The 26,827-nt window shown below is 39.2% G+C and overlaps 1 protein-coding gene across 3 annotated transcripts in view; it reads left to right on the top strand.

Annotated features, from left to right (window-relative positions):
* Nucleotides 1–26,827, top strand: part of WASF3 (WASP family member 3) — a 118,996-nt gene that overhangs the window by 77,174 nt on the left and 14,995 nt on the right. For 2 of the 3 annotated variants that reach the window (XM_084876266.1, XM_084876267.1), the window contains exons 4-6: nt 15,421–15,555; nt 17,766–17,919; nt 23,337–23,454. In XM_084876266.1, the coding sequence (XP_084732392.1) occupies nt 15,421–15,555; nt 17,766–17,919; nt 23,337–23,454 (407 nt within the window). The remainder of the gene's footprint in view (nt 1–15,420; nt 15,556–17,765; nt 17,920–23,336; nt 23,455–26,827) is intronic. The other variant, XM_084876268.1, reaches the window with a different exon arrangement.

Raw genomic sequence — 26,827 nt, 5'->3', positions numbered from 1 at the left:
AGGACGACCAGAATGACTGGTGGCTCTGACATGCACTGTGGCAGCCAACCAACCTGATCCTGGCAGGATCACCCCCAACACTCCAACCAGGATGGGGCCAGCCAGCCAACTGCTGTGGCTGGCAGAAATTTGGGGTCCAGAGACCTTGGATGTACACTGCCTTGGGCAGCTGCATGGGCAAAGCTATCCTTGGCGGAAGGGGACCCGGGATCAGGGTTCCAGAGTTGGGGATGGGGTGGGGAGGCTTTCCTGTTGGCCACGGTAGTCCGGAAGGACTGTGCATAGCACCTGGGTGTCTGGCCCTCGCTGGAACAGCGGCAAGAATAGGAGGTGCAGGGTGCGGCAGCACACAGTAGCTAGGAGGAACAAGGCTGGACCTGGGCTCTTACACCGCCCACAGGGCCCTGCAGCACCAGCAGGTGGGCCATGGTGTGCAGTGAGGCACTGGGACACCGGGAGAGGAAGCGAGCCAGGAGGGCAAGGCCCCATGCCAGCCAGAGCCTGGAGTGGCATGGGCATTGGCCTTGGAATTCTATGGGCAACCAGTGTACTGGCTACCAGCGTGATAGAGCCCTGCTTCATGAGAGAGGACATGGTGGAAAGTGGCAAGGCCACAGGAGGGATAGGAAATGTGGCCATCTTTGGGAAACACAGCTGCCATGGTCTTCAGTAACTGTAAACAGATAATCTTTGGCCTCATTCTGTAGAAGAGGAAGCTGAGACTCAAAGAAGGGAGCCTTCCACAACACCTTACCCATTTCTCAGACCCGACCCTGTGCAGCATTGTTTTCATTGAAAATAATGGGTCCAAAATGCTTTTAGATCTTTGCTATTTTAGGCAGGAAAGAATTTCGCACAGGGAACTGGTGCTGGGAAATCATCGGAAAGCTGGAGGAGTGGGTATTAGACTGGGCCCCCAGGAAAGACTCCCTGCCCAGTAGGAGGAGCTGCTCCCTCAGCCACAACTGAATTCTAGGACACCAGCACAGCTGTGACCCGGGGATCTGGAACTGCTACCCCCACAAGTGCCATCCTGCACCCACAAAACAGGTCACTGGGCACTGACTCTGCCACAGCTGCCTGTGCACAGTCCGGATTCCACTGCAGAAAACCTCCACATCTCTGCAAACATGATCACCAGCAGCAAACAGCCCAAACTGCGGGAAGATGCCTCTGCCCCTCCTTTGCCTTCAAAATATTGTACAAGTGCATCCAATTGTCAGAAACAAATTCATATCCAGAAACCTAGCTGCAAAGGAATTTGAGCAATTTCAGACTTTCATGTAGGAATCGGATCTTGCCAATGTACCTCATGTGCCTAGTATTGATAAAAATGGGGCTCAGCTGGTGGGGCTCAGTGGTTGAGCATCTATCTATGAACCAGGGGGTCACAGTGTGATTTCTGGTCAGGTTTCGAGCTTGATCTTCAGTAGGGGCATACAGGAGGCAGCTGATTAATGATTCTCATCATTGATGTTTTTATCTTCTCCCTTCCTCTGAAATCAATAATTCCTTTTTAATTGATCTTCGCTATTTTATCTATCTATCTATCTATCTATCTATCTATCTATCTATATATTATAAAGTGTTTTTCACTTCATAGATCACTAAGTGTCTTTTCTGTTAAAACCATACTTATAGAACATTATTTATTATTCATTTTAATTAATCTCAGAAGAAGGGAGAGAGAAACATTGTTCCGTTGTTTCTTGCACTCACTGGACTGGGTATTGAATCTGCAACCTGGGCATGTGTCCTGACTGGCAATTGATTCACCACTTTCTGGTGTATGTGATGATGCTATGCTGATACCCTGACCCCAAATTCCAGCCTCCAGAACTGTGAGAAAAATGCATTTCTGTTGTTGAAGCCACACAAATTTGTGATGTTTTGTTATGGCTGTCTAAGCTGACTAATCCTATATAATAAAAGCCTAGTGACCGAATGGCAGAACAACTGTAATCCCTTGCCCCATCCAGCCCTGCCCCCAGCCCTGCATGAATTTGTGCACTGGGCCTCTAGTATGCTCAATCGCTTGCTATGACTGACCACCAGGAAGCAGACTCTCCAACCTATAGGTAGCTTGCTGCTGGGGTCTGGCCGATTTGGACTGAGTGAGATGGGCTGGACAAGGCTTAGAGCCCTCCCTCAGCCCCTCCCTGGCTGGCCAACCTCCCGCATCCCTCCCCTGCCCCAATCATGAATTGGTGGGGTTCTTTGGCCTGGCCTATGTCCTCTCGCAATTTAGGACCCCGCGGGGGATGTTGGAAGGCCAGTTTCAGCTCGATCCCGCAGGCCAGGCCAAAGGACCCAACTGGTACACGAATTCGTGCACTGAGCCTCTAGTAGATTATAAGTGATGAAAACCCACACAGACTGTTAAAGTTTTAATAGTGGAGCTGTATCTCATGCTGTAATATTATGTGCAGTGTTGTATTAGTAGTGTTTATGATGTCTACTTGGATATCGTCTCTTGTAAGTGAAACTAATAACAGTATGTTTTGTTTCACGTAGTCCAATTTTAGGCAGAATAATAATAGCCCCTCGAAAGATGTCCATTTCTTAACCTTGGAACATTCAGATTGCAGCTATCCTACGTGATGTGGCAAGGGGGAATTAAGATTGCCAGATGGGACCAGTGTTATCACAGGGGTCCTTTAAATGTGGAAAAAGGAGGTAAGAGAGTCAGTGCCAGAGAGTTGTGATTTAACAAAGACTCGATTGGCCGTTGCTGGCTTTGAGATAGAAGAAAAGGACATGAGCCAAGGAATGTGTAGGCAGTCTCTGGAAACTGGATTATCCCCTAAAGCCTCTACAAGGCACAGTTCTGCCTATATCTTGTTCAGACTTCTGACCTCTGGGAACTCTACATTTGTGTTGCTTTAAGCCACTAAATTGGTGGTGATTTGATACAGCAGTCATAGGAAACTAATGCACTACTCTAGCCTTGGTTATGTTTTGTACACATAATCCACTGTAACCTTACATGAGATACCAGCCTCAAGGATAGTCAGCCTTATTTAGGCTCTCTCAGTGGATCTCAACCAGAATCATTTGGGGAGCTTTAGAACCAGAGACTAGGAATCACTGCAGAGGTTGTATTTGGAGTGTGTACCAGAGACAAGGCCTACAAATTAGATTCTCTGCATCTGGATTGAAGAGATGAGCTGGATCAGTCGTTTGCTTCCAGGAGGTTCGAACTAAGAAACCACACTGAATTTGCTGGTTTATTATGGAATCTCCTCCTGAAATCTCACCCAGCACTAAAGAAATCATGATGGCTGCGTGCAAGCTAAAGTTGTGGATTGGGGCAGAGCTTACGAGAAGATAGAGCAAATTGGTGAAGAATGGCAAAATAATTTGCAGAGAGAAACTGGAGCTGAACATAAGAGTGACCATGAAGCCCAGCGAGGAGGAGAGAGCAGCAGGTCCCTGGACCTGCAGGAGCTGGACATTCAAGGAGTAGTGCTTGGGTGTCCTCAGAACAGATCCCCATTCTTCAAGTTCCTCGAATGCATCTGTATTCACCACCCAGATTGCCTTACACAAAGAGGAGTACAGTGATACATATTTGCCAAGGAGATGATTTTGGAAAACTAAGGTACTAAGTTATTACTTGTTAGTAAAATAGCAAATTAATGATTACCATTTATTTATTTATTAGTGCTTATTCAGCAGTACCCTTGTAGGTGCAACATACAGCAAATAAAATCAATATGACACCTATTTAGAAGTTAAAAAAAAATACACATGTACTTGACATCAACATAAAATAGAAAATATATGTAATTATTATGACCTGCTACCACATTAACACATAATAAATGACATCTATATTTTGGGTCAGTCTTTATTTTTTGTGAGTTTTTTCCATTGAGTAGGTAAGAAGTAATGTATTTACTTAGGAAGCTCTAACATAAAAGTTCTGTCAGCACTAGAATTAGAGACAAGCATCGTAAGAGACCTCTTCCCACCAAAGGCAGAATTGTTGGAAATTCAAGCACTTTCCCAACTGATGTTTGACCTGGAATATCAGAAATACTTCCTTATGGAATTTTAGACATAATTATGAGTTTGGTTGTTTTTCATTTCTTCTTTCCCTAGATAGATTTCAACATAGCAGGATTTAAACATAGAATAATCCTTAAGAATACAAGTTGGAGAGTCAGCCAGCTCTGAATGTTCTTCAGTCTTGCCTTCGTTAAACATCTCAGGTTTATCATTTCTATTTTTCCCATTTCATGAGTTTATAGGCTTATGGTAAAATGCCTTAAGTGATTTATTTTCTGATTGTTTTGATTTACACTTTTAAAGCAGATCATCTAAAAACTTTGAAGGAAGATTTTAAAGATTTTAATATTTTTCTAAAAATTTACTACAATCTGTCATATCAGGAACGTGATTATCAGTAACCTAAACTAGTATTCTTCCATAAAGCAGGCTCTTTTATAGGAGTGAACATTGTCTGCTTCAGTCATAAATGGTGGAAAGTGAAACCACGGATAAGGGGGAACAATGACTACTACTATACACACACACACACACACACACACACACAATGGAATATTATTAAACAACAAGAAAAAAGAAAATGCTGCCATTTGTGGCATGGATGAATGTAGAGGATTTTATGCTAAGTGAAATAAGCCAGACAGAAAAAGACAAACAGTGTATGATTTTATTTACATGTAGAATCTAAAAATAAAGTCAAACTCAGAAACAAATAGTAGAATGGTTATTACCAGGGGAGGAGTTGTAGGGTGGGGTGAGGGCTGGGAGATGCTGGTCAAGGGTAGAAGCCTTCAGTTGTAAGATAAGTAAAACCTTGGAATCTACTGTACAGCAAGCTGACTATAATTTAAAATACTATATTGTATAATGGAAAATTGTTAAGATAATAGATTGTAAGTGTTCCTACAAAAGAAAGTGAGGTGATGATGTGGTTATTTCTTTTTAAGATAAAAATCGTGTCATTTTAAGAAGCTAACTTCTCTTTTCAAATCTCAATTCTACACATTCAATTAATGAGAAAAGAGGTATTCTGGTACTTGGATGGGTGATGAGGATTTTCCATCTTGATAATTAATGAAGCCTGAGCTTAATGATTGCTCAGGCATTTGAGTGAGTATTTATAGGTGGATGTGTTAATTAACTTGATTGTGGTAATCATTTCACAATTTATGCATGTAAAATTATCACATAGTGTACTTTAAATATATACAATTTTGTCAGTTATACCTCAATAAAGCTGGGGGGAAAGTTATAGAATTCTAGAACACCGTCTCTCTCCCACACCTTTCCAACACGGTACTAAAGGCCACTATACCTCAGGTCCTTTTACCCATGTCATGATTGGCTTTCAGTAACAAAATGTAAAGGGTAAAAAAACAAACAAACAGAAAACACCACAGTATAAAGAGACAGAATAGCCATCAGAACCAGATTGAGATGTGTCAGGGATGTTGGAATTATCAGCCCATGAATTTAAAATAGATATGATTAATATGCTAAGCTCTAATGAAAAAGTAGACAACATTCAAGAAGAGGTGGATGATATGAACAGAGAGGTGGAAATTCTAAGAATAAAAAATACTTTGAAGGAAAGAATGAACAAGGTCAACAAAATGTATGAAGAAATAAGGAATTTCAATAGTGAAAAGGAAACTATTAAAAAAAGAAAAATACTAGAACTGAAAAATATAGTATCAGGAATAATTCACTTAATGGCCTAAAAGCAGACTGGTCATAAGCAAAAGGATTAGTAAGCTTGGAGACAAGTCAATAGGAATTATCCAGACTGATTCACAAGAGAAAATGATTAAGAAAAAAAACAAAGCATTCAGCCCTAACTGGTTTGGCTCAGTGGATAGAGCATTGGCCTGAGGACTGAGAGGTCCCAGGTTTGATTCCGGTCAAGGGCATGCACCTTGGTTGCATGCACATCCCCAGTAGGAGGCATGGGGGAGGCAGTTGATTGATGTTTCTCTCCTATTGATATGTCTAATTAACCCTCTCCCTTCCTCTCTGTAAAACACACACACACACACGCACACACACACACACACACGTGTGTGTGTGTGAAAATATATATATTTTTTTTTATTAATTTTTTTTTAAGAGAGCATTCAGAATATGGGGCAAATGGGACAATATCAAATATATAATTGGAGTTCCAGAAGAGGAAAGGAGAATAGCCCAGAAAAAATATGGGTGAGAATTTTTGAATATTGATGATAGATATCAACCAAATGATCCAAGAAGTTCAACAAATTTCAGGATATGTAAATTGAAGTAAATCACATCTTGTCACATGATAATATTGCTAAAAGAACAACAGTTTTAAAGAGCTTAAAAGAAGCAAGAGAAATAAATAGGGGAAAACGATGTTAAAAATGACATCAGAAACAGTGGAAACCATGAGGCAGTGAATAAAGTGACAAAAGAAAAAAGTTGTCATTCTATATCCAGTGAAAATGCCTTTCAAAAATGAAAATGAAATAAAGACATTTTTATTCAGAGAAAATGTGAGGGAATTAGTCTTTGGCATACCTGCAGTACAAAATAAATAAATAAGCCAAAAACAAATTATTTAGGCTGAAAGGAATGAAACCAGATGGTAGCTTGGATCTGTAAGAAGGAATAAAGATCACCAGAAAGATGTTTAAAAATTATATATATATATATATATATATATATATATATATATATATATTTAAAAATTATTTACTGTGTGAAATTAAAATATATACAGTAATAGCTCTAAGGGAATAAGGGGATAAATGGATTTTTTTTCTGTTGAGTTTTACATTGTTTATGAAATACTATATTACTTAAAAGTACAATTTGATGAATTAAGAATGTATATTTTAATTTCCAATAACCTCTAAGATAGAGAAGATAAAATGGAAATCTAAGATAATTATTTGATTATCCCAGAAAAATAGGCAGGAAAAGAACAGAAGAACAAGGAACAGAAAAAAAACAAAACTGGAAAACTTAACACCCAAATGATAGAATTAAACCCACTGTATCAATAATTGCAATAAACATTTTAAACATTCTGTTTAAAATGCAGAACTTATTAGTATAAATAAAACAGCAAGGCTAACATACATGCATTTTTTAAGGATGAAGACAAGATTTAAAGAAAATACTTGTATACATGCATAGAAGGATAATCATGGACAGACACTGGGGGAGGGGGTTGAGGGAATGTATGGGGAGGTGGGGGTGGGGCCTAAGGGAGGTCAGTGGAGGAAAAAGGAAACATATGTACTACTATTTGTAATACTTTAAACCAGGGGTCTTCAAACTGCAGCCCGCAGAGGAGTCTGATCCGGCCCGCCAGGTTTTTTGGGCAGTGAGCGCAGCCGAGGTGTTACAGTAGGAATTAGTAGTTCATATAGTCCGGCCCTCCAGCTCTCTGAGGGACTGTGATCTGGCCCCCACTTTAAAAAGTTTGAGGACCCCTGCTTTAAACAATAAAAAAATAAAAAATACTAAAATTATATACCATGTAAACATAAAACATAAAGCTTATGTAGATATATTAATATCAAGTAGAGTATAAAAGACATAAGTAAGGACATTTCATAGTGATAAAAGATACCATCTTAAATGTATATGTACCTAATAAGTGAGCTCCAAAGCACATAGAATAAAAATAGAAATAAAGGGAAAAAATGAAAAACCCAGAATTATAGTTGGAGATTTTAACAAAATCCTCTCAGTAATTGATGGAACAAATAGACAGAAAATCTGTAAGGATATAGAAGGTTTGTAGCACATTACCAACCAAATGTGACTTTAATTGCCCTTTGTAGAACACAAAACTCCCACACATTTTCTTAATGTCTAAAAGGAACATATGCTTAGCCCTATAGTGATCCATTTGAAAATATCGATATCATAAAGAGTGGAATGAAAGTGAGATAATAATTATAATCATTTTAGATAATTCTCACATATTGGAAAATGAAGCAAAAATAATCTTTGGATCAAAGAAGCAATAAAAATGGAAATTAGAAACTATGTCTGACTGTGTGGTAATGAATACACAAAATACCAATATGTTTGTGGAATTTGGTTTCAGAAGTGCTTAGAGGGAAATTTGTAGCTTTAAATGCTTATATTAAAATAGAAGAAAGTTTTACAATTACAAACATATTCCTCAGTTGAGCCCTCAGTGTTGCTTAGAAGTCCTGCTGTGATTTCTGTTTTAATTGGTTTTCCTGACTATATCTTATCCTCCCTTTCCACCTCAAACTTCCTACCACTGATGAACTTGCTATTCTCATTTCACTGGAAAAATAAAAGTAGTCAGAGAACAAAACAGCCCCCTTCTGCTGAATCTGATATGTCCTCCTCATTCTCCCTTAAAGTGGTGTATGTACATGTTTCTATGTAAAGCATGGAACCCCTCACCCTCATGTCCGTCCATTTACCTTCTCTCCTCTGCATCATCTGTTTCCCCTGCCTATCTACATCATCCCTACTAAATATGAATATATTGAGAAATCTTCCAACTAAATGAACCTAAGATCGTCTTTACCTATGAACCCATTTCTTGCTCCCCTTCACAACAAGACTTCTTAAGAATCATTCATAACTCCACTGCCCTCACTTCCCTCACTGAAGTTTTGTCCCATCCACTCTTGAAACTGCTTGTCAATGTTATCAGTGACGTTTCTGTTCATGTTGCAAAATCTAGTGCTCATTCTCTATCTTGTGACTTGATCCATTGGCAGCCTTTGAGTCCGTTGATTATTTCTTTCTGAAGAAACTTTCTTACCTGATTTCCGTGCCAGTACACTTGATGTTTCTCCCACTTCAGGCACTTTTTTATTAGTCTCTGATGATCTTCCCAACTTCTGTGTGCTGGAGTGCTCCAGGGCTGGGTCATTGACTCTTTTCACTGCCTGTTCCCATTCACTAGGCAATCTCATCTGGTCCATGGCTTGAAATACTATCTTTACATGGAGACATCCAAATTTGTGTCCTCAGTTCAGACCTCTCCCCTAGATTTCAAACTTGTATTGGTGGGTCTCTTCATTTGGATTTCTAATGGGCATCTCAACTCAGCATGTCTAATACAAAATTAATGATTCCTTTCTTCTATCTCTCCCCCCGTCTGTTAGTAAGTGGGAATTCCACTCTTCCAGTGCTTTTGATTTGCCTCTTCTTTCTCTCATACCAGATATCTTCAAAATGCATACCAAATCTCTACACCTTGTTAGCACCTCCACTGCTGCTGTTCTAGTCCACGCCTTCCACTGCTCTCTAGTAGCCTCCTATCGGACCTCCCTGCTTCTCTCTAGCCACCCACCCCTAAAGGGAAGGGTTTTATTTCTCTGTTTTTTGCTACCACTTCCCCTCTACTCACAGGCTCCAGCCACATTGGCCTCCTTGATGCTGCTCTCACATCCCGAGCGTGTTTCTGCATTCTGCCTGGAAGTTTCCTCCCCCAGACATCCATATAGTTCCCTTATCACCTGAAGCGGCCTTTAGTGACCACCTAAATACCACCCACCTCTTCCACTGTCTATTCCTTTACCATCTATTCATCACACCTTCATGTGACACATTGTCTGATATAAGCTTTGTGGCTATGTTCACTACTGTATATCTTTTTTTTTTTTTAATTGATTTTAGAGAAAGGGGGAGAGGTAGAAAGAGATAGAAACATCGATGAGAGAGAAACATTGATTGGCTGCCTCCTGTACCTCCCCTCACTGGGATCAAGCCCAGAACCTGGGCATGTGCCCTGACTGGGAATCCTACCTGCTCCCTCTTGGTGCATGGATGCTCAGCCAACTGAGCCACATTGGCCAAGCAGTGCTATATATCTTTAAGTGCCTGGTACACAGTGCTTAATAAGTAAATAAGTATTTGCTAAATAAACTGAGAGCAAATACTTAATAATTAACATCTGTTATCTTAATTTTTATAAAATGCTTAAAAAGAATATTGTAAAGAGTATATCAAAAAGTTCACTGTAGTTAACTATGATGACATTTTTTTTTATATTCCTGTTTTCCAAATTTTCTACATAAGCATATATTACATTGATACAAAGACATTTCAAAGAATCGAGATATATACTATGTTTTGGGTGTTGTTTTTTGTTTGTTGGTTTGTTTTACTTTTCACAGACTTATAAACACAACAAAGATCACAATGTTAACAGTAGATTATTTAGATTGGACTTCAGGCCATTTTTTTATTGTTTATTTTTGTGTTTATGTCATAATAAGCATGGATTGCTTTCATAATAGAAAAAAATACTTTAAAAAGAAAAAAAATAAGCTTAGGACTCACTAATTATGACTTGTTTTATGGAATTCACTAGCAACTGGACTTTATTACAAGTACTGTAAAAAGTTTCTTGAAACGTTTTTGACATAATACCACTCATTTGAAAAGCTGAAGAACAACAAAGAATTCTCATCGACTTTCACTTACACATTACTAGATGCCCAGTGCACGAAGATTCACGCAAGAATGGGCCTTCCTTCCCCGGGCTGCCGGCATTGCCTTTGCTCCGCTTTTCCGCCTTCGCTCCTGACCGAGCCGCCTTTCTACCTTTGCTCTGGCCTGGATCCACCTTTCTGCCTTCCCACACTGCCCAGAGGCCCGGATAGGCCGGGTGGTGTGGAACGCCTGTGTTGTTGCCATGGCGACGAAGCAAGCAGCATCCTGCCCGGTGCCTGCATATGCAAATTAACCCGCCATCTTTGTTGGGTTAATTTGCATACTCCTGATTGGCTGGTGGGTGTTGCAAAAGTATGGTCATTTTACATCTTTCTCTTTTATGAGTGTAGATTTTACCACATCTTTTTCCTCAGAGACTTACCTTTTTTTTCCTGCTTTCTCCTTCATCTCCTCAACATATGTGTATATATGTATACAGACATATATATGTACATGTTAATAGATCTCCTTTAATCTGGAACAGCTCTCAGTCTTTCTTTAACTTTGTGACTTAGCATTTTTAAAGGAAACTGGCCTTTATTTTTTGTGGATTGTCCCTTGGTTTATATCTTCTGATGCTTCCTCATGATTAGATATAGGATATTGTCAGGACTATGTATGGCAGAGTGATGAGATATCGTCCTCAGTGCATTTTATGAGGAAGCACAGATTATCTGTTTGTCCCTTGAGTGCCCACATTAACTTTTATCTTTGGTTAACATTTTATTCATAGGGTTTTCTAATGTAAAGGTTCCCCAGCCCTGTCCCTATATAATTGAGTGTCTCCATATATGGGGAGACACACTATGACTGTAATATCCTGTTTCCATCCCACTTCTCCTTACTATTCTCAGTATCCATTGATGATTTTTGCTAAAAACTCTTACTGTAGTAGTTGCGAATGGTGATTTTGATCATTCCATAATTTATCTTACATTTATTAGTTGGAATACTGTTGTGTTTGTACTTCTTCCCCTATTCATTCATTCGTTTATTTGTATCAATATGAACTCATAGATTCTTATTTATTGTCTGGGTTTTAATCCATCATCTTTATTATTTATTTTGATGCTCACATTTTCCCACATTTGGCCAGTCAGAGCCCTTTTAAGCTGGCTTCCATGTCCTGCCATGTCCCCACCAATCTCTGAGTACTTCTTTACTTTTTAAAGAAAAGTACAGCTGAAACCGGTTTGGCTCAGTGGTAGAGCATCTGTCTGTGGACTGAAAAGTCCCAGGTTCGATTCTGGTCAGGGACATGTAGGTTGGTTGCGGGCACATCCCCAGTAGGGGGTGTGCAAGAGGCAGCTGGTCGATGTTTCTCTCTCATCGACGTTTCTAGCTCTCTATCCCTCTCTCCTCCCCTCTGTAAAAAATCGATAAAATATATTTTAAAGAAAAGAAAAGAAAAGTACAGCAAGATAGTCTACTGTTATCTTGTACTTTTCCCCCTCAGCCTCATATCCAGTCATTTTCCCAAGAATCTTACTTCCTTTTAATAGAGAACAATAAGCCAAAATCTTGACAACCCAATATCTAGGTGCTAGATATGTGTATTAAAATGTCTGAAGGACTTTGTCACGAATGGTTTCTTGTTCTGCAGAAAGGACTCACAACAAACATACTGGTTATTTTTAATGAACCTTCACTTTTAAATGCAATTTAAAAACCATGCAAAATTTTTATACTTCTCAACCTGACATACTTGGACACAAGTTCATAATGGGCCTGACAAATCTATAAGAAGATACTTGGTAAGCAAAAAATGAATGAATTCCACTTATCTCAGTGTGGTCTTCCATTATTTTAGTATAGCTATTAATGGATGTACCACTGAAAGAGTGATTAAAATCAAGCTTTTCAAATAAGTTGTTTGTAAAACTGAACACTGTAATTGCAACACTTTATTCTTGTTCAGCAGTAATTATAGTTCCTTCAGTATTCTTCTTTTTAGTCACTTGTCAGCTTTCAGCAGCTGGCAAAAGATTAAATATTGAAGTCTTTAATTCTGTGTGTGTGTGTGTGTGTGTGAGTGCGCGCGCACACGCGCGCGCGTGCGTGCTGTGTTTTCTTTTATAAATCAAGAACTTCCAATGGGATTATAATATCAATTGCATGTATATACATATATCTGTAATTTTTTTTTCCAAATAGGATTAAGCACTGTAGATAGAAGGGACTTGTTATGTAACCTTTTCAATTTATAGTGTCTCCCAGGGTGTGGTTCTTAACCATACTTTTTGTGTTTTGAAGATATTAGTATAACTTTTGCAAGAGACTGTTGTATACTTCCACATTCCTGGTGACATGTGATACTGTCCCTGTTAATTAGATTTCTGCATAGCTAAAGGGAAAGGAATGTGATTTTTTTTTTTTAGAGTTGCACTGTAATAATTTTTTTAATATCTCTTTATTGATTTCAGAGAGGAAAGGAGAGGGAGAGAGATAGATAGAAACATCAGTGATGAGAGAGAATCATTGACTGGCTGCCTCCTATATGCCCCCTACTGGGGATTGAGCCCACAACCCAGGCATGTGCCCTTGACCAGAATCAAACCCGGAACCTTCATGCTCTATCCACTGAGCCAAATAAGCTAGGGCTGTAATAATTTTTTAAAGCTATGAATGATCAACTAGAAAAACAAAAATTAGTTGGGTACATTTTAACTATGTCTGACATTCAAAACAAACTATGGACAGACTTGGATATAAAGCATTTGGAAAATGGTGTTTGTCTCCAGGTCATCCAGCTTAATGGGCAGGCATTTCCCCAATGGGCTTCATAAGACGGTGGTTCTGGAAGATGTTATTAGGTGTTTCCAGGCCCAGTCATCTTGAAAATGTTATATGCTAGCTGCTTCTCTTGCAGATTCTTAACACACGTTAGCATAGTAAGGCTTCTGAGATGCCCCAAGGCATAGAAACATGTTAAATCTTTGTAGCCCAGCATTTCCCAAACTTGTACAGGGAGCATTTGTTGGTTGTATACTTATTAACAACTGGTGTAGACCATGTGCCTTTTATTTAAGAAATATGGGCACTGGCTTAGCACAATGCAGAAATAAGAGGCATAGCTCATATTTTCAAAGAACTTCCGTAAATAGATAAGATTAGAGTTCTGTGATTAGTCCTGCGATTGAGGCAAGCTTATGGTATTGTGAGAACACAGAGAGGGGCATCTGATCTTGCACACCCTAATCCTCATCCTGAAGAATTGATTTTAATATATTATTCATTTATTCCAAAATGTTTGGGGGCACCTTCTCTAAGCCAGGCATATACTACACCTTGGTGATTGATTGGTACAGCAATGCACAGAACAGAGGAGAGCTCTTATTTCCTTGGGTCCTACAGCCTAGTGGAAGGAGATAGGCAGGAAACAAGATGAATAAGTAAGTGCTGAGGAGAAAATTAGAGCAGGGAAGGGATGGGGTGTGTGTGTGTGTGTGTGTGTGTGTGTGTGTGTGTGTGTGGTGAGGGGTTGCTAATTAGCTACAGTTGTTAGAGGAAGTCTCACTTGGATGTTTCGGTAGACCTAGATGAGGTCAGGGAGCAAACCATGTAATTCAATGTGGGTTCATCAATTATAACAAACTAGAGGCCCGGTGAATGAAATTCGTGTAAGGGGAGGGGGTGTGTCCCTCAGCGCAGCCTGCACCCCCTCCAATCTGGGACCCCTCGAGGGCAGTCGGACATCCCTCACGATCCAGGACTGCTGGCTCCCAACTGCTTGCCTGCCTGCCTTCCTAATTGCCCCTAACTGCTTCTGCCTGCCAGCCTGATCAACACTTAACTGCTCCCCTGCTGGCCCGATTGCCCTTAACTGCCCTCCCCTGCTGGCCTGGTCCCTCCCAACCGCTCTCCTCTGCAGGCCTGGTCCCCTCCAACTGCCCTCCTCTACAGGCCTGGTTGCCCCTAACTGCTCTCCCCTGCCGGTATCTTGTGGTTGTCATCTTGTGTCCACATGGGGGCGGCCATTTTTTACCACAAGGGAGTGGTCATCTTGGGTTTTGGAGTGATGGTCAACTTGTATATTACCTCTTTATTATATAGGATGTTCCACTCTGGTCCTGGATGTTGGGGGGAACTGTGCATATTTGCTATGAACTTAAAACTGTTCTTAAAAAGAAAGTTTATCTTAAGTAGCATCTCTGTCAGAGGAGATAGGATGCAGATGTGCCTGGCACATTCAGACTAGATGTGTGTTGAATGAGGCACACTCAGACTAGATGTTTGTTGAATGAGTAAACAAATGGTGTTAGAATCTGGAAATTTAACATAGGCAGATTTTTTTTCTTGCCTGTCAGATTTTCAGAAATGTATTAATTACACTTTAAGGAAAGTATCGATAGTTGTGTCTAGCACTCACAAGAATATAGAAGTGATACATACAGAACAATTTAACTCAGAATACAAAATACTGATTTTTCGAAAGTTCCAGAGACAGTACTATATACTAGTATTTAGATTTTAAAATATGAACTAGAACAATTTAATGCCATTTGAAAGTGTCAGGCGCAATGTAAAGATACCTAACTTTTCTAATTGTGAATAAGATAAAATCCCAAATTTAGAAACCAACATGATTTATTGAATTATCCGTGGAAATAAAAGGAAAATTTAGGTACTGAGATTCTATTTATACAAAAAGCATGCAAAATTGGAGTAATTTTTTTACAAGTTTAATGGAAAACAAACGTGCTTGATAGCTCATGTAGCAATTAAATAAAAATTCTGTACTATCTGCAGTATTTTAAATTCTTACAACTGTGGGTCAATTTCAGATATGTGTACAGCCCTAATAAATTTTCAAATCTTCTAAAGGCCTTGACTGTGACACTATTTTTATAATCATTTGCACAAAATCCCTGTGTTAACAGTAATCGGCAGTGTGAGAATGTGTGAAGGCCGCCTCAACAGATGGCTCTCTCCATTCATTTTCTCCTACAGGCAAACATGCTGAAGACATATTTGGTGAGTTGTTTAATGAGGCTAACAACTTTTACATCAGAGCAAATTCTCTTCAAGACAGAATTGATCGCCTTGCTGTCAAAGTTACCCAGCTGGATTCGACAGTGGAAGAGGGTATGTAATTGCACAAAAACAATGAGCTAGCAGTGATCTTGACAAGACAATAGTAATTAATTGCAGGGCAATTACTGCTTTTTCCTTGGGCTACTACGCTGATATTTCATCTTGTCTCTTGCTAGAAGAATAGTGAGGGGGGACAACCCACAACTTTGGGTTAATTTGCAATTAAAAGATTCACATCAGCCTGGCGGTGTCACTCAGTGGCTGAGCATCGACCTATGAACCAGAAGGTCACTATTTGATTCCCATTCAGGGCACATGCCTGGGTTGTGGGCTCGTTCCCCAATGTGGGGCATGCAGGAGGCAACTGATCAATGATTCTCATCATTGATATTTCTGTCTCCTTTTTTTTCTCTCTGAAATAGATAAAATTTTATTTTAAAAAAAAGAGATTCATATCATGTCGTATCTCATATGCCATACTCTCTTTTTTAAAAAAATTTTTTTTACCCATTTAGTATTTGTTTTAAAGTATTTTTTCTTTCTTTCTTTCTTTTTTTTTTTTTAACTGCATTCAGTATTAAAAGTCCTAATTTAGGCCATTAGTAGTTATTTTAAAGATACTTTCTTACCTTAAAAATTACAGAATCAATCCAAAGATATTGATAAGAGGGCAGGTAGTATATACTGAGTGTGCAGAGTGAAGGCTTCCTCCCCATGTTCTTATTAGGGTTGATGCTTTTAAATAATCTTGATGGTTTAACTTCTTAGAAATAGCATTTACTGAAAGCCTTCAGACTTTGGGATCTTAAAATAATGTTCATATTGGCAAGCACTGTGTAGTTAGTTAACTGTAATCATTTTAATGATGCACCCTGAAATTGTGGCAGTTTCAACAAAAAACTTAATTTCTTTTTTAAAATTTCACTTTCATTATCTTTTGAGTGAAGGATTGAGATTAGACTGGGGGGTGGGGAGAATCTGTAAAAAAGGTATAAAAAATGCCCTTTCATGTTTATTTTGAGAAAAATGTTCAACTTAAAAATTATTTTTACCTTCGTATAATGGTATAGTTTCTCTTATTGCATTAAAATGATCCTAGCATCTGGTTTTTCACTAGACCTATAATAGTAGTAGTATTAGTAGTAGTAAAAAGTGAAGGTTTTTTTAAATGTGGTTATTTGTGGAAGTCATCCCTCATTTAAAAATGTCTTTTTCAAAGGTCAGAATTAAATTAGTGAATTCGAAATTTAACAAAAATGTAGAACATTTAAATTTTAATGTCTTAAATTTAACTGACTTTTCCAACAAAAATAGTGGAGCTTTTTAATCTTATTTTTAAAATTAATCTTTTATTGTAAAAAACTAAAATTTTAATACCTATTTGGTTTATTTAGAGAAGGAATTGTTAACATCTTAGACCCGTCATTCACCTTTCAGATTGCTATTAAAGTGATTTAAAAATATTTACCTTTCTTCAGGTTTCTGTGGTGTTTTTTTTTGTTTTGTTTGTTTGTTCTTACAATGGAAAGTCTTGTGAGAAACTTGAGGGTTAAATTTTATGAGATTTTACAGTATATCCGAGTTTCAGCTTCATTGGTCAAGTGGGTTAATGGGCCAGTTTGCCCACCTCAAAAAGCTTGTCTCAAAGTCAGATGAGTTAGTACATGAGATATAAAGTTGTAAAAACATAAGAAGTAAGTAAGCATAATCAGCCCTGATTCTCTTACTCCTTAGTATAGTTTTGTATCATGTATATAATTTCTAGTACTGTGTGTTGAAAAGCTTTGCTGTCTCTCTTTAATGATAGTGTCAGGAAAAAGTAATGCCTTTTTTTTTATATATACAGTGTTTACATTTTCTGCAGAAATCTTTTCTACATGTATTATAATTAAATGGTATTAACTGTTCTAATGCCTCCACAAGGATGCCCATATCTATGTATTTACATGACGGTTATACTCATAACTATATTTCTGTGTGATTTCTATTTAAATGAATACTATTTAAATGAATAACAATGCTATAATATTAGGTTCAGTGGAGTAATTAGATCGCTACAAAGGAAGAAAGACATGCCTTCACAGAGGTCACTGTGATTGATGAGAGGGAAGGAGCTCATGCTACCTTAGCATGTCTTTAAATGAAAACAACATTATTTGATTATTCTAGGAGATGTTTATGATTGTGACTAAAATTGTACTTATTTGTAAACAATTAAACTATCTTCATATTACTCAACTTGGGGCCTTTTCTCTAAATAGTGTCACTGCAGGATATCAACATGAAAAAAGCTTTCAAAAGTTCCACAGTCCAAGACCAGCAGGTGGTTTCAAAGAACAGCATTCCTAACCCTGTAGCTGACATCTACAACCAGAGTGATAAACCACCTCCTCTGAACATCCTGACACCATACAGGTATGGCCTCAGGGGTTCCCAGGCCTTGTCAGTATTGCTAAGTTCAAAGGGGGTGACAGTTCTGTGAAAGTATCTTTCAAACTTTGAAGATAACTGCAGTATTACAGTGAAATTAGTCATTGTTAAAAGTGTTAATATTTCAAAATATAAACTTATCAAGAAAAATGTGAGTTCTAATATTAGCTTTTAAATGTAGACATCATAAGTGGAAGTGAGCACATTACATAACAGTACTGTGTATATTTATGTTGTTCTTCATATTCAAAGTCACTCTGAAAGGGACCTCATAATCAGTTAGAATGCAGCAAAATAACTGTCTCAGCATTTCAGCCCTGCAGAGATATTTGTTATTTAATTTAGGAAAATGTATTCTGCAGCATTTGGGGTTTTCAGGAGTGAAAATATAGTCAACAAATTAACTTTCTGTTATTGTAAAATGTAGGACACATTATCAGGACCAGACTTCCAAGAAAAATAATGAAAAACAAATAGTGCAAAAAATTAACATTAAGAAACTATGTATGCTTTCTACAACACCTATACTACCTCCCATAACATGTGCTTTCTTTCCATATTTCCTGTCACTTCCTTTTCTGTCTCCCTTTTCTTTTTCATATGCTTTCTCACTGCACATCGAGTTCCTCTCCCATCTTTTTACCTTCAGAGGCTGAAGGAATGAAGGAGAGTGGTGGGGGGTAGTCCTCACTGCCCCCAGGATTAGCCTGTGGGTGATAGTCCTACCCAGGCCTTTCAGATTTCAGTGAGTTTTTAGCTTCTTTTTACTGCCTTCGTAGGCCATTGGTCCTTCTCAGGGGTTCCCAGAGTTTTTCTTGGTCTGAATTCCTGCACCTTCTCATGGTCCAAGAGTCCCAGTTTGGACCTATAGCTCTGTTGGCAAAGCAGCAGTTCCTGCTACATCCCTTTCTTTCAGGAAGGGGAGAAAGGTTCTCTCAAAAAAAAAAAAAAATGTGAGAGCCCATGGAAACACTGATGTTTTCACATTTGATGCCACATTCTTCTAAGGAACAAGGATATTTTTCTGGAAGCTTTAGCACATGTATTTAAAATCAATGATATATGTAAATAGGGTATTGTAAGCCTGAAGTTTTAACTAGTAATTTCGCTTGTGTTCAACTAAACAGTTATATGTGAATAATTAGGAACAAGATGAAATATTTGTGATGATCTTAAAATTTTAATTGCATAAAAAATAAATTGACATACATACACACACACACACACACACACACACACACACACACACACACACACTAGAGGCCCTGTGCACAAAATTCATGCACGGAGGGGGGTGTCCCTCAGCCCAGCCTGCACCCTCTCTAATCTGGAACCCCCTTGAGGATGTCCAGCTGCCCTTTTAGGCCCGATCCCGGTGGGCCTAAGTGGGCAGTTGGACATCCTTCTCACAATCCAGGACTGCTGGCTCCCAAACTCTCACCTGCCTGATTGCCCCTAACCACTTCTGCCTGCCAGCCTGATTACCCCCTAACCACTCTCCTGCCAGTCTGATCTATGCCTAATTGCTCCCCTGCTGGCCTAATTGCCCCTAACTGCCCTCCCCTGAAGGCCTGGTCACCCCTAACTATCCTCCCTTGCCAGCCTGGTCACCCCCAATTGCTCTCTCCTGCAGGCCTGGTCCCTCCCAACTGCCCTTCCCTGCTGGCCATCTTGTGTCCACATGGGGGTGGCCATCTTTGACCACATGGGGGTGGCCATCTTTTACCACATGGGGGTGGCCATCTTGTGTGTTGGAGTGATGGCCAATTTGCATATTACTTCTTTACTATATAGGATTGTATGTGTATATTCAGTTTTATGAAAATAAAAATCTCCTTGACTTTTTTTAATAGTGTGTTTAAGAATAGCAGCGCTGCCGAAACCAGTTTGGCTCAATGGATAGAGCGTCGGCTTAGGGACTGAGAGATCCCGGGTTTGATTCCAGTCAAGGGCATGTACCTTGGTTGTGGGCATATCCCCGGTAGGGGGTGTGCAAGAGGCAGCTGATCGATGACTCTCTCTCTTCGAGGAGGATAATAGTGAAGCAGGAGAGAGTCTCTATCTCCCTTCCTCTCTGTACAAAATCAATAAAAATATATTAAAAAAAAAAAAAGAATAGCAGCGCCATTAAATATTTTAAATTTAATTATGTTATTCCCATATGAAAATATGTAACAGTCTTCCCCCCCCCAACTTATAATATCTTGATTTATCCTATCTAATAAAAGAGTAATATGCAAATTGACCATCACTCCAACAAACAAGATGGCTGCCCCCATGTGAATACAAGATGGCCACCACAAGGTTGGTCTGCAGGGGAAGGCAGTTGGGAGAGACCAAGTCTGCAAGGGAGGGCAGTTGTGGAAGATCAGGACAGCAGGGGAGGACAGTTGGGGGGACCAGGTCTGCAGGGGAAAAAGTTGGGGGGAACCAGGCCTGCAGGGGAGGGTAGTTGCGGGGGGGGGGGGGGGGGTAACCAGGCCTTCAGGAGAGAGTAGTTAGGGGTGACTGGACAGGCAGGGGAGGGCAGTTGAGAGGGACCAGGCTTGCAGGAGAAGGCTATTGGGAGAAACCAGGCCAGCAGGGGAGGGCAGTTTGGGGTGACCAGGCCTGCATGGGGAAGGCAGTTGGGGAGGACCAGGCCTTCAGGGGAGGGTACTTGGGGGCGACCAGGCTGGCATGTGAAGGAAATTAGGGGCAACCAAGCTGGCAAGGGAGGGCAATTAGGGACAACTTGGATGCAGGGGAGAACAGTTGGGGAGACCAGGCCTGCAGAGGGAGGCAGTTAGAGGTGACCAGGCCTGCAGGGGAGGGCAGTTAGGGGTAACCAGGCCTATATGGGAGAGCAGTCGGCTAGGACCAGGCCTGCAGTGAAGGGGAGTTGGGGGCGATCAAGCTGGCAGGAGAAGAAAGTAGACCAGGCCTGCATGGGAGAACCCTAAGCACACACTGTAAGGGGAACAGTTAGGTATCAAATAGCCCAAAGCCCTGGGCATGTGCCCTGACCAGAATAGAACCAGACACATGTATTGCATAAAAAACAAATTGTTTCATGGGTCACCGCTCAACCACTGAACCACACCGGCTGTCCAAAGTGCTCAGCTCTTAAGCACACACTATCTGGGGTCAAGGAGAGTCAGGGAGGAGGATAATAGTGAAGCAGGAGAGAGCCACTGAGGCGAGCAGGGGAGGGCAGTTGGAGGCGACTTAATGTCCCACCCCTGCCAGCCTAGTGGACTCCAACTGCTCTCCCATGCAGGCCTGGTCACCCCTAACTTTCCTCCCCTGCTACCAGGCCAGCAGGGGAGGGCAGTTAGGAGTGGCCAGACTAGCAGGGGAGGGCAGTTAGTGGTAATTGGGCCAGCAGGGGAGAGAGAGGTACTGATCAAGCTATCAAGGGAGTGCTTAGGGGATGATCAGGCTGGCAGGCAGAAGGAGTAAGGGGCAATCAGGCAGGCAAGCAGTTGGTAGCCAGCAGTCTTGGATTGTGAGAGGGACATCCCTCAAGGGGTCTCAGATTGGACAGGGTACAGGCTGGGCTGAGGGACACCTCCCTACTTCGTGCATGAATTTCATGCACTTGGCCTCTAGTAGAGATGATAAAAAGGATAGGCTGAAGTTCTATACTGATCTTTCCTATTTCCACTTTTCCTCCTCCTCCCCCTCCCTGTAATCACCACACTATAGTCCATGTCCATGAATTCTCTTTCTCTTTTCTTTTTTGCTCAATATACTAATATTTGGGGTATGTAAAGCACAAACTTTTGCATTTGAGCTTAAGTATGACACTGTCCTAACATAGTTAATATATGAGAAGTGCAATGTGACTGAAAAACCAAGTGTTCAGTTCTTTGAACATAGGATATTTCTTCTTATGTTTTTATGTCAGGGTTAATATTTGTTTAGTTATGTGAGTTTCTGACCTCTTTTAAGTATTAGCTTCATTCTTTTAAAATGTGAATTTATTGTACATCTTAAATTTTGCAGCAAGTTCAAAAAAATTTCTATATTTTTATCTATATTGAAGGTCTAGTATTTAGGGAAACATTACATTTTTCACGATAATGTTATTAATGAAATTTTTTACTGCACATTGCTTATCAGTTAGAAATTTGGCAAAGAAAGGATTTTAAGTAATCTGAGGTTAAAGCATAGAGTACAATGCACTGGTTTGTTAGTGGTTTTCAGAGAGTAGCCAGAATAGCCCTCGGAGGAACTAGGCCTTTATCATTTGATGAAGAGTTTACAGAACATGGCAGAGCAGGAGATACAGGACAGATGACTTTGCCCCTTGAATAATTCACGTAGCTTTCTTTGATTATTTGGGTATAAACTCTTTCCTATACTTATTTCATTGATTTTTGCTTCCTCTCTGTGCCTTAAATGACTTAATGAAATACCGATTTGAAATGTATTTTTCTTCCTTTATAGGCCAGATACTTTTAAAGCATTGATAGACGAAGAGTATTTACTTCATATCATGATTAGTTTTAGATATACTATTGATTTATATTATACTTTGAAATCATGTTGGCTGCATTATTTTAATGAATAACTTATACAAAGACTTGAAATATTCTCTAGACCATAGTAATTATAGCAGTGCCTGAAAATGAAATGACTACAAGTGAATTTTCTTTGTTGGTTACTTCCACTTTAAAAATATGTCTTTACTGTTTTTCTTAGTCACATTTACACACTATGAATATTTTTCTTTTATTCTAAATGAATTTTTAGATATTGGGCAAAACTCATTGAGTAAAGGGGACAAAATACTTAACTAATCTTTATCCTCATAACATCGACACTCCAGAGTAAAAGTAAATGTGTGTAAAGAATCCATCTGCTTCTGTATAGATAGCCCCCTATTGGAATAAACAGATCATTTCCTAAAGTAATTGAGGTATTGAATATTACTGTTTCTGAGCCATATTGTGATTTTTAGGAGTACTTTTCTATATTTAAATCTAATTTTGCAAGAGTACTTTTTTACCTGATTATTCTAGAAAAAGTTGATGTTCTTGAATATTTACACCTTTTTTTCAAGTAAGGAAATCTGAGAAACTTAATACTGTATAGACAGTTAAAATGCCCCCCTGAAGATGTTATAATCTCATGAGTTAAAAGTCAATTAGGTTTGGCTCATTGAAAAAGAGTGTCGGCCCACAGACTGAAGGGTCCCAGGTTCAATTCCAGGTAAGGGCACATACTTAGGTTGCAGGCTCCATTCCCAGCCCTGGTCGGAGCATGTGCAGGAGGAAACCAATCAATCTGTCTCTTTCACATCAATGTTTTTCTCTCTTAAAGAAAAGAGAAAAAAAAAAAAAGAATTATGTTATTCCCATATGAAGATATCTAACAGTCTTTTTTTTCCCCCTGACTTGTAATATCTTGATTTTTAGAGATGATAAAAAGGATGGGCTGAAGTTCTATACTGATCCTTCCTATTTCTTTGACCTCTGGAAAGAAAAAATGCTACAGGACACAGAAGACAAAAGGAAAGAGAAAAGGCGTCAAAAGGTAAATAATTCCTTTAGGAGAACTGTGTATATATGTGTAAATGGATTCTTGTTTGGAAAGCAATAAGTAAATTCTTTACTTGAATGGTTGAAATGTTGGATTTAGTGATGAAGGTTTTTTAGAGATTGTAGTTTATTCAGGAGGATACAGACAAGTCAGTCTAACACAGTAATATTATTTTTTGGTAAATACTCTTGATTTGTTCTCTAACACTTGCTTTGCTTTCACAAAAATAGTGGCTAAAATTTCAGTTTTGTTTGTAACCATGTTTTAGAATTTTTCTCCTGTTCTTTCAAGTTTGATAAAGCAGTCAGTATTCCATATCAGAAATAATTATTTGCTTCCATCATTTTAAAGCTTTCTTCATAACTGGATTGCCACCTACCTGTAATTAATGCTTTAGTGAGCTGTTCATATTGGATTGAAAAGCGTGTGATCTGCAAGTTCAGACGATGGTATTTACTGGACGTGAGGCTTCTGTGGTGGGTGGAGGGAGGCAAGGTCCCTGCAAGTCTGAAGGTTGAGAAGCACTTCTGAGGTTGTGAGCACTCTTGGAGGGACAAGCTCACTCTCTGCAGGTGTGGGGACTTATATTTTGAAAATTGTTCCTTTGGCCAGAAATTAGGCTTAAGCCACTGAGAAGAGTTAATTCTCCAAAGGCTAATATTTGCTAAGACTTTTTAAATGTAAGCTATGTTTTTTTTAAAAATGACCATCTGGTTTCCTTGACAAATATTAGAGTGCTTTAGTTAAGAGAAATGCTTACCTTTTTGTGGGTTCGAGGTCTTAAGATTTTGAGGAATTGTCTTAGCTCAATAGGAGAGATAATTTGAGATGGAAGATAATTTGAAATTTGAAACTAGGATTTACAACAGAGTACATGATAACAATTTGCAGACTGTAAGTGTAAGATATTACCACTGAATTCTAGGAGAGAATTCCAAAGGCTTGGTTTCCTCTTTTCTTGTGCTCATGGGTTGGGATTAACTGGGAAATCTTGGAAGAGTTGCTGAGTTCTCAAATGAAGGATTATTCAAGCCAAGAAACTACGAAGTATTCAGGTGGAGAAAAGGAAGACCCCACTCTCTGGGACAGAAAGGAAACAGATACTTAGTCATGTTCGTCTTAATCCCCACACTTCTTGGCAGTAACCAGGCAAAAGTCCTTTTAAGTTACCTTCTAGGTTTCCCTTCTCAGTGATACTTTTGGCAAAAATATTTAATTTTTCACTAGTGTTCTTCAGGGGAAAACAGTCATAATCTATGTATGATTATTGTGTCATCAAATTTAATTATTTCCTTGGCAGTTTTATCTCATTCCACATTGTTCAAACACATAAAATTCTGATAACTATTTTTTATTCATTCATTTATATAATGATTTTTTTTAATCTTTATTGTTGAAAGTATTACAAAAATCCCCTTTTTCCCTCATTGACCCCTTCTAGCCCTCCCCTGTCCCCCACCCCAGGCCTTCACCACCATATATTGTCTACATCCTTGATTATGCATACAAGTTCTTTGGTTGATCTCTTCCCTCCCCACCCTCACCCCGCTTCCCCTCTGAGATTCGACAGTGTTCCATGCTTCTAAGGTTCTCTTAAAAAAAAAAAAAAAAAAGTCTTTTAATGCTGGATAAGCAGTGGTGAAAATGATTGGATTACCACCCTGATGGAGATTTCAATAGAGTGGGGGAAACAAGCATTAAATAATCATGCAGCCCTCTGGAACTCGTAAAGAGGGAAAGAAATGAGAAATTCTAATACAAATCTCCTTTATATAGGAGCAGAAAATAAGGCAAGATGTCCTTCATTCTGGAAATCCTCTGGGGTTTCTAGAAAGCAAGTCACTTTCAATTTGGTATTGACAAGTCTATATGAAGGAAAAATTTGTTTAGAAAATTTGGATGTGAGAAATCCATTAAAAACATTTTTTAAATTATGCAAATTAACACGTAGTTGGAAGTATGCAGTTACAGTGCTGGTAAGTGTTGTGAAGGAGAAGTATGCTGTGCTGGGGATGAGAAGACAAGATGGGATGACAGAGACGAGGAAGTGAGTGTCTAGGACAGCCTCGGGGTATCTCACAGGTCCACCCGTGGGTGGAAGTGAGCTCAAGTCAGTGTGGGTGCAGGTGTGTTTGTGGGCGCATGTGCGAGCACATGTACGTGAGAGGGTGCTGGAGGAGTGGCGGGCAGAGGAGGTGAACTGCTTCTAAAGTAGCTAAGGTCATTCTGGTCTAGGGAATAGTTTGGCATTTTCTAGAGATTTGAATGTAGGCCACTGTAGTTGGAGCATAGATGCATCACTGTTAACATCATGTCACACGTGTGTGTGGTGTGTGCAGATTGATGGGTAAATTTGGAGGCTAAATTATTGCAAAGAGAGTTATTGTAACAGTCCCTAAATATGTTAGCATTCATCTCTTAAAAGTAAGGGGGATAGTCTAATTAATTTAATACAGTGGTTCTTAATTAGGATGTGTATTGGAATCCATTGAAATCTCCCTCCTTTTTGTTGTTGGTGGTGGTGGTGGTAGCAGTGGTGGTGGTGGTGGTGGTGTGTGTGTGTGTGTAAGTATACAAACAATACATGCAAGTTGTGAAATGCTCAAATTATACTAAACTATTATGCATTAGTTTAGAAAATTTGGGGATATGTTTTTCTTCCATGGGCATAACTATGTTAACATTTAGCAGCTTGGCACACATATTTTTAGATTTAGATTTTTTTCAGTTCACAAATATATGCATATACATTTCACAAAATATTTTTATATGCATAGAATTGTACTATATGCAACTTATACATACAGGCATACACATATATTGCCATAAGTAAAGATGTACTTTGTTCTTTTTATGAAGTTATGTAGCATTTTAATAGTTATCATAAACTATTTGCCCATTACTAGAATAATGAATATTTAGGTTGTTTCCAAATTGTTACTATTACAATACTGTAGTGGATATCCATGTACTCACATGCAGATATTTCTTCAGAGCAAATTCATGGAAGTTGAATGTGAGTTTTAAATTTTGAGAGATACCATCTTATTGCTCCTGACCCTTAAAACACTGAACCAGTTTATACTCTTAGCAGGCCTCCTCCAGTCCTGGATATTGTCTTTTTTTATGAGCCCTCCTTCCCTCCAAAAAAATCTAATTTGCATTACACATCTATTCATCTTTATTAACCCTTTATTTATGTTCTGTGAATTTCACGTTTACCTTCTTTGCCAATACATTGTACCTCCTTATCCAAAAACAGTCTAATCGTGTGTCTTCACTACCATCATGAGCTGCCTACCATCCTCACTAGACAACCTGAATAGCTTTCTGACTGGTGTTTCTACCTTTCTCCTTCAGTGTGTGC

Source organism: Pipistrellus hanaki, assembly GCF_964339955.1.
Source record: "Pipistrellus hanaki genome assembly, chromosome: 3".
Classification (NCBI taxonomy): Eukaryota; Metazoa; Chordata; class Mammalia; order Chiroptera; family Vespertilionidae; genus Pipistrellus; species Pipistrellus hanaki.
The sequence above is the reverse complement of the archived record's forward strand: the minus strand, read 5'-3'. Positions and strand labels throughout refer to the sequence as shown.